The sequence below is a fragment of the Ischnura elegans genome, chromosome 2 (genome assembly GCF_921293095.1).
Source record: "Ischnura elegans chromosome 2, ioIscEleg1.1, whole genome shotgun sequence".
NCBI lineage: Eukaryota > Metazoa > Arthropoda > Insecta > Odonata > Coenagrionidae > Ischnura > Ischnura elegans.
Genome location: NC_060247.1, coordinates 64180034 through 64193588, shown reverse-complemented (window position 1 = coordinate 64193588; position 13555 = coordinate 64180034). Strand labels below are relative to the sequence as shown.

General features: G+C 37.0%; 2 protein-coding genes across 2 annotated transcripts in view; one reads left to right on the top strand and one right to left on the bottom strand.

The window, feature by feature from the left end:
- The window catches only part of LOC124153855, a 42857-nt gene extending 36987 nt beyond the window's left edge, over nt 1-5870 (top strand). Inside the window, exons 2-3 of the mRNA XM_046527237.1 lie at nt 2194-2456; nt 3392-5870. Coding sequence (XP_046383193.1) covers nt 2194-2456; nt 3392-5444 — 2316 coding nt within the window. The 3' untranslated portion in view covers nt 5445-5870. The remainder of the gene's footprint in view (nt 1-2193; nt 2457-3391) is intronic.
- The window catches only part of LOC124153856 (actin-histidine N-methyltransferase), a 91103-nt gene extending 79037 nt beyond the window's left edge, over nt 1-12066 (bottom strand). Inside the window, exons 1-5 of the mRNA XM_046527238.1 lie at nt 11812-12066; nt 11416-11733; nt 11090-11281; nt 6394-6458; nt 6221-6279 (exon numbers count right to left, since the gene is read on the bottom strand). Of these exons, the coding sequence (XP_046383194.1) occupies nt 6221-6279; nt 6394-6458; nt 11090-11281; nt 11416-11733; nt 11812-11956 (779 nt within the window). The 5' untranslated portion in view covers nt 11957-12066. The remainder of the gene's footprint in view (nt 1-6220; nt 6280-6393; nt 6459-11089; nt 11282-11415; nt 11734-11811) is intronic.
- Between the last annotated feature and the right edge of the window lie 1489 nt (nt 12067-13555).

The window sequence follows — 13555 nt, the reverse complement described above, 5'->3', positions numbered from 1 at the left end:
ATCATACCGAAGTACTTTCATTTTATTTCATGATAATATTCGAGACCGATAGGTTAATTGTAATGCATTGTCATAAAAATTTAAATTTCAACATCCGCAGGGCATCGATTTCGCAAGCAATTCTATTCTGAAACACACAAAATAATGCAAATTCTCTTAAGCACCAATAACATGCGGGTCATCATCATATGCTTTTTTGTGGAGCTTCAGTTCGAACATGGAAGCTTGCACATAAATGAATTAAAATACACAGTTACGACTGTGAGGTAAAAGAGGGTAAAAATACAGTGATAGCACCGATACGTCGATTTGAATGTAATGCTTCGTCTTCCTCGACTTAAAAAAATGATATTATATAGAATTTTCAGTAGCTATGTGTGATATAGAAGTTAACGGAAATGTTACTGTAGAAAAAGTTTATACCAATAAATTAAGAACATTTTTCAGCCTAGAAAGTTTCAACACCTTGGGAGACATATGAGAGTTACCTTGAGAGTCGATATGAAAACCAGAGAAAAATTCTTTCTGCCGAGACTATTCCCTGCTAAAACAACACTGAAATGTATAAATAAATTTCAACTTTCCAGTCAATGGCCTACAACAGCACTTTTTATCGCGCAATGTATTACTATTCCTATTAAAGAGGTGTTTTCAGTGCAAACCCATATCCCACGCTACTGTCGTGATAATACATAAAACCGAGAAGATAACATGGTTCCAAGATAAAATTGATGTTTACGACGATATTCGAGGGGTTAGCTGTCGGATTTTATTTACAAATATTTGTTTGATCGTGTTCGGCACGATAACGAAGTATCCACAAAATAAAAAAACCTACAAGACATTTAAAAAATTCCGAACGCTACAAGATGAAAATATGTGATTTAGACTTGGCTAGAAGGAAATTATCGGCAATCTCGACGGCAAGAAAATATCTAATATAATACCATGAAAACATAATAAAAGAACTTCTAGCCAAAATTGATAAATAATGAGTGTAGAGCAGTAGAGAGCGAAAATTTAAATTTTGCTACCATTAAAACAAAAGTATATAAGACAGTTATTCATCCACATAAAATTTATCTTAAACAGGAATGATAATGACTTAACTAATACATAGTGATAATGACTTAACTAATACATAGTAATTTTCGCAAATATATTTTTGGGTGGATAGCTTAGTTGCAGATTACATAAATTAGTTTTGATCGTTGAATTAACAAATGATAAAGAAATGCTGTCAAGAAGTCACGCAAAAACTCTAAAGATCATACTACTTGAAAACATAACACAAAATAAGTATAAGGTATACTAGGTTGGAAAATTGCGCGGGCTTGAGCGAAGCATTAAAGGTACTGAATGAAACAAACATATAACAACACACCACTTAAACATTTTAGGAACAAATAGCCTACTATGTGGGCTGGACAGTAAAAGTTTAAAATTTTACAAAATCTCCAATAAATATTATCGTAGACTGATTATAGCCAGCAATTACCAATTCCTCAATAAAATAGTGACGTAAGTATGAGCAGCTATGAATGAAAAGAGTAGTAAAATTCTCTAAAAAAAATAAACTAAGTGTTCGAAGGACACTCTTTCATATGACTACCATCAAAAATACTAAACACAATTCTTAACTAGTTTTGAAGAGTAAGCCACAGTTAAATACTTAGTTTAAATAACAACTGTGCATATTTAAGTACAATAAGTAATGCCTAATGAATAAGTGGGTAAAATAACTAACCATTTCAAGGAATACTTCTACCAGATACATGCCCTTTAAAAAAACCGCCAGATGGTTTAATGATTTTTTTTTATTGTTCAACTCCATGCATGTAATTATTAACTTTTCATTATGATTAAATTCAACTTTTACAAAAGCATAATTACTTCGAGGAATCGATAGCGTTGCAATTGATAACGAGATGAAATATACTTACTAATTATGAATAACATTTCTCGGATATTCACTATTATCAGAGAGGAGAATCATCGCTATTATGTATTACACTGACTTTAACTGACTATCTAACTAGAATCTATTTTTCAAATACTAAATTATCATGGACGCTACGTCAAGAAAGTAACGTCATTGTACAAATTAATGTCAACATTAGGCAACACATGCAAATTCATAAGCAACAATACATCGCCTAAAGCGTTAAAACTCGCATTTCTTTCTGCTCGCAGATCGTGATGGCAAAACAGGAGAAGATGGAACCTTTAAAACTCGTGGGACTGGTGCTGACGCTGATAATGACGGTGAGGGCCTCGGCGATAGCGGAGCGTCCAGCCACAAACCCCGATTTCGACCTTCAACCAGAAGACTATGTTCCGGCTGCAAGGAGGATCTGGGACGCAGGAGAAAACGCGGATGACACCGACGGACAAGCCACGATGGTACAGGCATCATACGGCCTTATCCCAAGCGGGGACTTTCGCAGAGGAGGCTGGTGAGTGACAAAATTCAAAGGCTGCCCACTAGAGTTTAGGACTTCAATTTAAAAATGTTGATATGATAACTAGAAGGTAATCTGATGTACTTAATATTCACATTCCAAAAATTACGATAGGGTTCCTGTATAAAGGAAAGCTATTCTCAAATTAACATATTTTTCATGGAAATGGAAAATACAAGGAAGGGAGGGCATATATTTTGAAAAATGTAAATGAATTTGGCATAAGCTACAAAATAGACACCACAATTGTATCGAATTAAAATATCTTTTCTTTTGTCTTTACTGAATACCATTTCATATTAGTGTTGATATAAATACCGTTCATGAATCATAGACAAATACTTGAATTAATGCCGCACAAAATTTTACACAATTGAAAATAGTTTCACCATAAAAATGCCATGTCCAATCAGGATATTAATTACTGCATGCCTGAACAATATACAACACTCCTGGGGTGTAAAGGGGAGGAAAACCAGGTATTTAGAAATAGATATTCCACAACTCAAACAAAATTGACCGATTTATGAAACGTACGAGTTGGAACACATGACGAGGGTTATTTGACGCCAGATATTTCTTCATTAAATCATATGGCTTCCTTATCGTTTTTTTTCTTAATGTCCCATATAATCGCAAGACAGATTAACCATAGTTTGTAGGTTTAACCTATGTCGCATTATTAGTATAACAGAACTGCCCATTACTCCTAAATACCAGGGATTAAAGCCTAAAACATTTACATCTACAGCTTCTGTAATCAACAGGAAAAAGTTATCATCGACAAAAATTGCTTGGCTTGGGATACTAATCGCGGCTAACTTCTTCATTTGGTGCTTATATTTGGTGCATTTTTGTGCGTGGACGCGTCCGGCGTTTACCCTGTACTTCGTCATTCTGATCATTAAAGCTATTTTTTATGACCGCAGGTCAGCGGCTGCACCACCCGCGTTCGGGGAAGCCTACGGAGAGGATGGCGCCGGACTGTGGGACGTGGTGGCAAGCGAGTCAGAGGCGAGGGGCGTGTACAGCGGCGAGAGGATGCGCTGGATGCCCAGCAAGAGCCGATACCGCCAGAGAAAGCAACCCGCCCCGGAAGACAGCCCCGCCGAGATCCCCTTACAAGAGCACCAGAGACGGCAGAGACTCCAACTGCAACAGCAACTACTGAAGAGAGCGCCAGAAGGACGGCGAGGAGCCTTGCAACTGGAGAACCTTGGAGGGGGTATCCTTGAAGACGTAGACGATGACTTGGACGAACCAGAGGAGCCAGAAGAGGAAGAGCCGGAACTGAGACAGCCCGTAAGTGCCCGTTCCAGATTGGCATCTCCCCCGCAGCCATTTTCCAAACTGCCTGCGCTCAGGCCACCTATCGGGGCGAACGAGCCGACTCCAGGGAAAACACCGTCAGCTGCCGACCTCAAGAGCATCCTCAAAATGTCCGGGCCCCTGAGCCTGAGCGAGATTCTACAGGGGAAGAACCTGTCCTTGGAAGAGCTGCTGAAGGGGAGCAGAGTGGCTCTTTCGGCTGTGGCCCAGTCCGCGACCACGGAGACTGCGGAAATCGGGACCAGGACGGAGCAGAGAAGGAGACGACTGAAGCCGATCGGAACGAGACCACAGCTGAAGCGTAGGAGACCAACCACGCCACCAGAATTTAACACCGAAGTACCATCGACGACGGTGACAGAGGGTTACACCACAACCATGCCAGCCACAACGGAGGCAACAACAACCACAACTACTGTGAGGTCTACCTCCACCAGTACCACACCCATGCCAAATGTAGAGATGGTGATCACTACAATTGAGGAACCAGAGGCCACCACAGTAGCAATGAAGATGGAGGAGCCATCACAGTCCTCACCATGGTTCACGTCCAGTGGAGACCCCGCCAGGGACATCCTGGACATAATCCTGCAGGAGGATGAAAATGATGGTCCTAGTCTAGCCGAGGTGCTCTCCTCCAGGAACATGACAGTGGCAGACTTAATAGAGCAAAGGGAAAGGGCTTCGGGGAGGTCTACCATCACTTCCCTTTTCCCTCCACCATCCAGCATTGTTAAGGAGTGGCATAGGCGGAAGGGAAGGGGAGACGAAAGGAAGGAGAGGGCAGAGGAGAGCAAAAAGGTGGAAGATAGCCGAAGGGGCCGTAAATATGCACACTTTGACCTCACAGAGGCTGACTGGGAGGAAGCTTCAATGGAAAAAGCAGAGAAGACACCAGTTGAGAAAGAGGACGAGGAAATAGACGACCAACAATTCACGCAAACAAGAAACACATACCAAGTGATATCTTCAAATGATGCAGTTGTGCATCTCCCGAAGTCTACAGAGATGGAAAATGTAAAACCTTCATTACCTATAAGGGAAACACTCACACATGATCACCCCATTCCAGAAGAACCAAAACCTACACGGCACATTCCAAATAGTGAGATAAAAATTTCCCAGATATACATTCCATCTCCAAAAGAGGTTCCTACTTACAAAGATGAGGATCACAGGCCCATAATTAGAACTAGAGTGGCAGCTCCAATGGTAACTAGCACTGAAGAGGTCTTGGCAAATGAGGAAAAAGCTAACAGAGATACTGAAATTCAGAACACACAAAGGACAATACATGAGGAATATGGACATGAAGCACCACTGAAGATAAATGGTCTTCCAGAAGGTGTGAAGAGTGCAATCATTGCCAGCACTAGTTTGCTTGGCATAGCACTGCTCATTTTCCTAGCTATTTTTGCTGCTTTCCGCTACAGACAGTGGCGTCGCAGAAGGGGCATGGGACCTTATCTCTGTGCTGCTGTTCTGGAGGCAGCAGCTGGAGCTAGGAAGGGCAAGGGACCAAAAATAATCAAGAAGGGGAAAACTAAAGAGAAAGGCTGGGGTGATACATTTGATTCAGCCCAGGAAAGGTTGTGGAGGACTTTGAGGAGAGGCCGATGTCGATTTTATGACCGTGAAAATGGACAAATGTGAACCTATTTAAATTTCCCAAAACATTTATGCAATTAACTAATCATAGTTGATTCCCAAAGTAGCACCCTAATGAGTGCAATCAAGTGTACACATTTAAAGTACAGAAAGAGGGAAAAGATGATGGACAATTTTTAAGTTAATGTTAATTTTTAAGGAGTAAATTATATTGAACCTAGGCACTGATAATCTCTAAAGCTCAAGGAATAGGAGATGAAGTAAATGAAGCAAAGATGATGCCAAAGTGTAACATGAAATTTAAATTATGCATTATGTGGAAAAACTAATGAAATAACAGGAATACTTTCTTCAGTTACAGACAAGGTATTTACCACAGGTTTTGTATGTTTGACATGATGTAAGGCTTTAAATGATGTATGTAATTCCACAGTTTCATGTTAAACGCAATGTAATAAATGTTATATAGTATGAAATTTTCATTTAATAGTCTAAAAACTTGTGTAGCGCATAAGAAGTATTTTTCCTTCACTGAACTTCAATATAAAATGGTTGCTAAAATATGATGTCTACTGCAATTTGCATTGGAATATTTCAATACAATGCCTGAACATCTATGCATAAATGCAGCATATCATTTCTGGATACTATACAGCTTTGAATGCTTCTAAACTATACCTACCTAAACCAATAAACCCGTCTTACAGTCAAACCACAATGGTCATAATAAAACCATGAAATAGGCATTAACAAGGGCATTGTTTAGACAAAAGGTAAAACAGGTGCATTAAAATATAGAAAAATGGAACGTCAGTACTCACCTATATTGCTCATAAGTGAAAACATCTCTAAGAAGTAAACTTGCTGGATCATCCATTGTCTAAAAATTAAGCAAAAGCATTTGTAAAAACATTGGACTTAAAAGGAGTGATTAGAGAAAATTTTAAACTCCTTTTTTCAGTTAAATTATACAAAAAAAAAGGTGTAACCGTACCTGAAAAACTTTATGAAAATATGCATACTGCCTTGCTATATTCCTGCACTGCTTGAGGGCAGTTTCTATAAGGTAAACGAAAATATTAATCAAATATCCCCGTAAGCATTGTTCTTGGAATAAAAAATGATAGTCATTGCATTAGTTACCACATAAACTGGCTGTAAAGTTTCAATTAAGTTCATGAATGATGATTTGCATATATACTAAATAAACCATACAATTAGAGTTAGGGTGGAAAAGAAGGGCTGCAAAATTTGTATGAGGTAAATGTTTCAAATAAGAGTTAAAATAATATACAAAGAAAACACTTTAATAACCTCAAGTACTTAAAGTCATGACTTAATTTTCATTAAAAAAGAATATGATACATCGATAGCTGTCATGAAAATTTACCAGTAGATATTGCAAAAATTAAAAATATCTAAAAAAAAAAGTAAGGCATAACCTTATCTATACATAAGTCCAGAATCAAGTGACTGCAAGCAAACATTTTCCAAGACAGACCATAAAGATCATATCAAAGGCATACCAAGCTAAAGGTGATCACATCCATGCATCAATCATTCCATAAGCAGTAAGTTATAAGAGGGCATTTTCATAAATATAAATAAAAAACATTGTACATAAAACTTACATTTAACTAAAAAATACAACATCTATGTATGTATTAGTAAAATATAGGAGATATTAACAAGAATGCAAAAGATCTGGTTAGTACTAATGAGGGGTGCAATTGCAAAGCTCATTATGACCGACTGACAGAACTTTAACTAATCAAGAGAAATGGTTTTACCCTTAGGCTAATTGTTAAAAAGATAATTATCATTCCCATTATGAAACGTTGGAATAAGGTTCCTGTGTGTTTGTCACCCAATACAAAAAAAAGTGGCTAGTACATTCTGATGATTCTAATAAAATAGTTAACACATGACTTAGCAAAGTAAAACGGACTAAATAAGTTTTGTAACCAGATGCCTCAACGACTAACACAGAAGAGTCCTATTTATTGACATTACAGAAGCAAGATAGCTGAGCAAAATTATGGTCTCATTATTTGTTCATGAGATTCATAAATCTTAAGACAGAGGAGTGGTATAACAGAGAAAATACCATGATTAAAAAAACCCCCAACAAAGAAAACCATGCTTGGTAAAATAATTAAATTCATTCAAACAAAACCACAGCAACTAAACTTAGCATTAAATTGGAGCATGAATGTTAACAAAAATAGGTAAAAAACAAATAAAATGATAATAAAAGGGCTAAAATCATACATCTAAAGGTAATATATGGTCTTGAAGCAGCATCCAAATATTTTAATTGCTATGTATTGGCATGAGTAAGCTCCACAGTTAAATCCAATGCAGTTGGTTTTCAAAGAAACACTTGCTCCTTCATCTCATAACAGGTTGACTCCACCACCGAAATAATCTAGAATCAATAAAATGAATCCTTTGCCAATGGAAAAGAATTAATTTGGTAAAAAAATAAATTATTGATTTAAAAAAGTAGCTACATACAAAGAAATGTTGAATATTCAGGGGAAAATTTAAGGAAAAGAGGAATAAGTAATTGAGAAAACATCAAATATGTAGTAAGCAGATTAATGCATTACTTTTACACTCAAACTCTGAGTAAAAAGGTGTATACATAATAGGTGGTATTCATGGCAGAATATAGGATTTCAAAAAGCATCAGCATGAGCTTATAAAGACCAATAAGCATTATCAAGTATTTATAAGAAAAGACAAATGCTTCAAGTGTAACCTATTACATACATACTACTAGGCTAGCATCATGACACATTCATTAAAATTAAGGAACAAAATGACTGCCAATGCTCATACACTTTTCTACTTAAACACTATTGATAATCGCAAGCCAGATCATAACTTCATTCATTCAATTTCTACAACAGACATTACTGCGGTAGGTATCACATTTCAGCAGTAAACGAAGCAGTATCTTGAAGAGAGTTTAATCTGAAAATACAGATCACTAGGGTCAAAGTATAACATAAAATCATGTCAACTCATCCTGAATTCAATTTTAGGATGGAAAACTTTTAACACCATGTGACTCTATCAAGGTTTAGTTGAATGAATCATTCACGTTGTACATGTTTATGCTACTCAAACTTTCAAGCAAGTTTTAGCTTTCATCACAGAAATATATTTCTATTGCCAGCCTTGTTGGAAGCAGGATGTAGTCAACATTTGCCAAACCAAATGTCCCTGCTTTGAATTCCACATCGGTATATTACATATATACAGGAGATGGGTGTTTGCCATAGTTCATATTTATTGTGAGACTCCTAACTAAGGCCAAAATATGTGGTTTATGGGAACGATGAAAAAATAAATTATTATTAACCAAAGGTATGATAGTTCCCCTTCAAAAAATTAGTAGAGGTATGCCCCTCACTACTCTGAAGTTATTTCCTAGTAGCTGTGTTGAACAGCACTATGTTTGAAATAGGAACAATGGAGCACTGAACAATGCTCTCTGACAGCATTGTATGTCCGGCAACAAATATGTACTATTTTCTCCCTATAACGCTTACAAATTCTACAGAGAATGGCCATGCCTTAGCATAAGTGGTTAGGGTAAAAGGCCTTCAATGAGGTATTAATGTTAGTCACTCTATGCACAGGTGGATATGAGAGATAGAAGCAAAGCCTATCACATCTGAGTATTTAAGTTCCCAGCTAGAAGGATTGGTTCTCATTACCAAGTGCAGAGACAAACAACAGTTATACAATTTAATCTCCATCATATTCTTTGATAGAAGGGCAAGCCATTGCAATGGTGAGCCTCAGGTATTTGAACCCTTTTAAAGCCAGCTGAACCTTGGCACAAAATTAGCCTAGCAAGAGCCCTAATGGACAAATTACTACATTTAATGATCACTAATATTCCTCTTGATGAGCACCTCCATTTTTAGAGCATCTAGGTTTGTCTCACTGTCAGCACAAATTATTTTTCGATTGGTAATTTTGGCACTTGGCGCACATTTATATTGAAAGGTGTGCAGATGGCTGATTTGCCTTTATTAAAAAATACTATTAAACTTAATTCTGTCACGTGTGCACCAGCACATTCTCATGGAAGCCACAGAGAATATAAGTTTTGGCAACACTCCAAGAAGCTTGCGTGACTTACTCCACCACTTGGTAAGGGCCACACTTGTGTAACCTTACTTCAGCAAAAGAGTTGAAGGAGTAGAAAATAAAATCATCAATATCCAAACTGGATGATTAGAAGCCAGATAATTAAGATTTAATTGTGGATGATTATGAAAGAAAATATGAATTCTTGAAAAATATAGGATGAAAGTACTCAGTAGGAAAAATAACCACCATAAGATTCACCATCGCATGAAACTAGTACTTCATTGAGCATTCTACCTACACACGTGGTGAGTAAAGATAAACATCATTCAAACATTGACTCTTAGTGGTTAAGGTAGAAGGGGAATTGAATTACCAAACGGGAAAACTAGTAGAGAATCCTTGTGCTATAGAATTTCTCAACCATTGAATATTATGCATTATTATTTCTTCTTATAATTATGTAACAGATACCAATTAGGTGTCTACTAAAAGCATGCAGGAACATGAAAGGCAAACTTATGGCTTTTGGGGTACTATCACCGGCTATAACAGTGCCAACAGCTATTAGATTACCACTCAGCCAAGCTAAAATATGCACTGTCACTAAGCTACCAACAATATTTAATATTTCAAACAGACGGAAACAATGAATTGCCAATAACACAAATCAGGTGGTTGCCTACGAGTGCTGCAGTTTCTGAGAACCAATGATAGATCAGAATGTTTTTCTTTGGCTTGTTGCTTTCCCACACCTTTACAAAGGTACCACAATAATAGTGGACCTAGTCATGCAGGAAATGTACCAACTAGTTTAATATTAAAAACTAAATCATTTAGAGAAACAAAACATATGGGAGTCTACTAGATACCCTCGCTCTAAATGGACATTCATTATTGTTATGCCCATACCCAAGTGTTTCCGGCACAGAAGTTGTTGAAAATACAAAAAGTTTCAAAAATGAAATGATGGCACGACTGAACATACCAAATGGTTACAATGAGGATCATACCACACATTTTGAAAATTTCACAGAAGACAAAATCCTGGAGCAAGGGTTCAACAATGTTTTTTTTTTTTAAGTTTAAGGAAATTCGCCATTCAGTTAAGACTAACTTGGCCTTATGACTAAGTAATTTGAAATAAAACAATCAAAATTATTTGTACATTTGATAACGATACCTTCAGTAAATGCCATAAGTGCATTAGTAGGATCCTTGGCATTTACAATACGATATACCAAGTAAATTCACACATTATTATGAGTGAATACTGTGTTAGTGTCTAAGGGGTATCACTTCATAGGTGTATGGTAGGACAGTTTTACCTATCATGTAATCACAATATCTATACATGTATGTACAATAAACGAAGAGTCCCATTAGCTTGGCAGTGAAGCAATTACAATGCATGTTATGAAAATATGAACCACCACGATTTGATTTTCTGTACAGTATTAGTTCCCCATTGAGAAAATTTTGAGAGCCTTACACTATTCCCCGAAAGCATGCAGCATAGCGAAAAAAGGCATTAGAAATATTTTTTATCGTATGGAGAGATAAAAACAAGAGACACTACTTACCCAGCGTTGGTGATCCTTTCAACTCTTGCAACTCATTGGGCTGGAAATTAAGTACCGTTGTATATTTCGTGGGAAGCGTGTTGATGTAAGGCTTCCAGAAGGAATATGAGCTGAATTTTTCAACGAGAAGGGTTAGGGCAAGGGCAACATTGGGCATGTGCTGCAAGACTGCATCAGATGAGAGTAGTGAGCCTAAAAATTAGAGAAAGGCTTGTGTAGTAAACACAATATATTACGTCACACTCAAACGATTTATTCCTCCATTGACGCTTAAAAATAAGTAGTATAGGCCAAAGACAAAATTGAACAACAGCTAAAGTAGGTACCTAAAACAGATTCCTTAGCGCGCTCCACTGTCAGCATTAATTTCCTCGGAATTGAAAGGAGTAAATCACCTCTTTCGAAATCTTTATCAGCTATGAGCCCATATTCATAACCGGGAAATTCAGATATCTTGATGCCATCGACTTTGGCTCCATTACTAACCAACCACTCAACGAATTCTTCAAAATGAGAACTTCGATTTACTGGTTCCGGCGCCAAATGTTTCTCAATGTTTTGTATCTTTTCGAGAAGCTTGGTTATTTCCAGGTAGTTTTCCCAATCTTTCAGAGCCCCAGGGGAGGACTTGAGGCTGCTACTTACTGCAGATTAAGTCACTAGATAAGTATTATTTTCACAGCATGTATATTATCCTAGCCACATTAATTTGCAAAACATACCTTTATGCAAGGTTTCCACGAGTTGATTTAACTCATTCTGTTTCCTAACAGTCAGGGTTCTCTTTGAATTTGGCTGCGGCGACACTTCCGCCTTAATGTAAGTTTTAGCTTTCGCAGCTGATTTTCCATGACCCTTCTTACCCATATCGTACTACAGACAACACTGCATGTTGAACGAAAAACTTGGTTTCACTCCAAAAACTATTTATAGGCAGCATGTATACATTTATTGCCGTTCATCTATGATACCATTTTCAGACTGCTTTTGTTTATTTTCAACGTTTTCGAATCCCATTCATGAGTTAGTTTTCCATTCTCGCCGCTGATGCCGCTACAGTATGAAATGTCAGTGCTGCCGCGCGGAGTTCTGGAAAACTACTTTATGCGCGAAGGTAGGATATTAATAAATGGGTATTTTCAACGGGAAATATTTTTAATGAATTAACTATCGAGCCGAAATATACGTTACAGCAATTAAAAACCTCAGAAAATGATTTTCCTGCCTAATTTCAGTGGAAGCAAACGAAACGGGATATCGATATTGACTTGTCATGATTGGTGTAAAAAAAGTAAATCGAAAAGCTTCCGCCTCAATAGCCAAAAAATACATATAAAATATACTCAGCAAAAATAAGTAAATGCATAAGCATGCGTTAGATAGTTGCTTATATCAACAACATTTGGATGGCCGGAAAGACCATGTTTCTAAAATGGATATCGTTGCTTCATTACATAATTTTATTTAAACTGACCTCCACATTTCATTTACCAACAAACATTTCGTGTATGAATCCATCTGCGGTCTCTCACGGTACTTTTATTCGGGTTAGCGAACCACATATACAAAAAAATAAGATGCATATTTGAGAATCCAAATCTTAATCGGTCCCTTTATTGTTGCGTCCAGACATCCACGAACTCGCGAATTGTCACTTTTGACAGAATATCCGCAAAGTGGGATTTTAAAAATGTCTTTAAAACTGAAAAATTTAGCGAAACATAAAAAGATAAAATTTGAAGTTATTCCCAGAAAAATAATTGGTCGCGACCAAGGAATATTTTATTAAAATCCATATATATATATAAAAGTCAAAGTAAAAATGTAGTAGCTGATGTAGTACATTCAGGACAAAATTAATTGATAAATTGTCAGTAACTGCGTTATCATTGACTAAAGAACTGTCGACTATCTAACACAAACTACTTCAATCAATATAATAGTATTTACTGATACATGCATAATCAATATTTTCTTCGTAAAACCATTGCGTTTTTAAAGCAAACGATTTAACTGATTTTTCATGTTCTGTGACGTTTTGAAGTGCCATTTTTCTCCAGCCAAATTAATTCCTATCGTGAGGTCTTTTATATATCATCGGGAAGAATACACTATACACCTGAATGGTGGATAAAAATTGATTTTTTTACCCTCGAAACACTATGAAAATTATTCGTACTCAACTCTGAACTTGGAACTGAGGAAAGAAGGCGATAACAGACTGAAGGCGTTCGAGATGAGGGAGTGGAAACTACCGGAGAAAGTGATGTAAAAGGAGAGGAAGAGGAACGACGAAGTACTGGAGATGGTAGGTAAGAAAATGAAACATCTAACGGTGTGAAAGGGAGCAGGGAGGTGGGGCTTAGAAGAAATTCCATTTGGCGGTGGAGAACAGGCGGGGTGATTCGCAAAATGCTTTTAACATTTGAAATACTACCTTTAATAACGATATTGACAAAAATAATG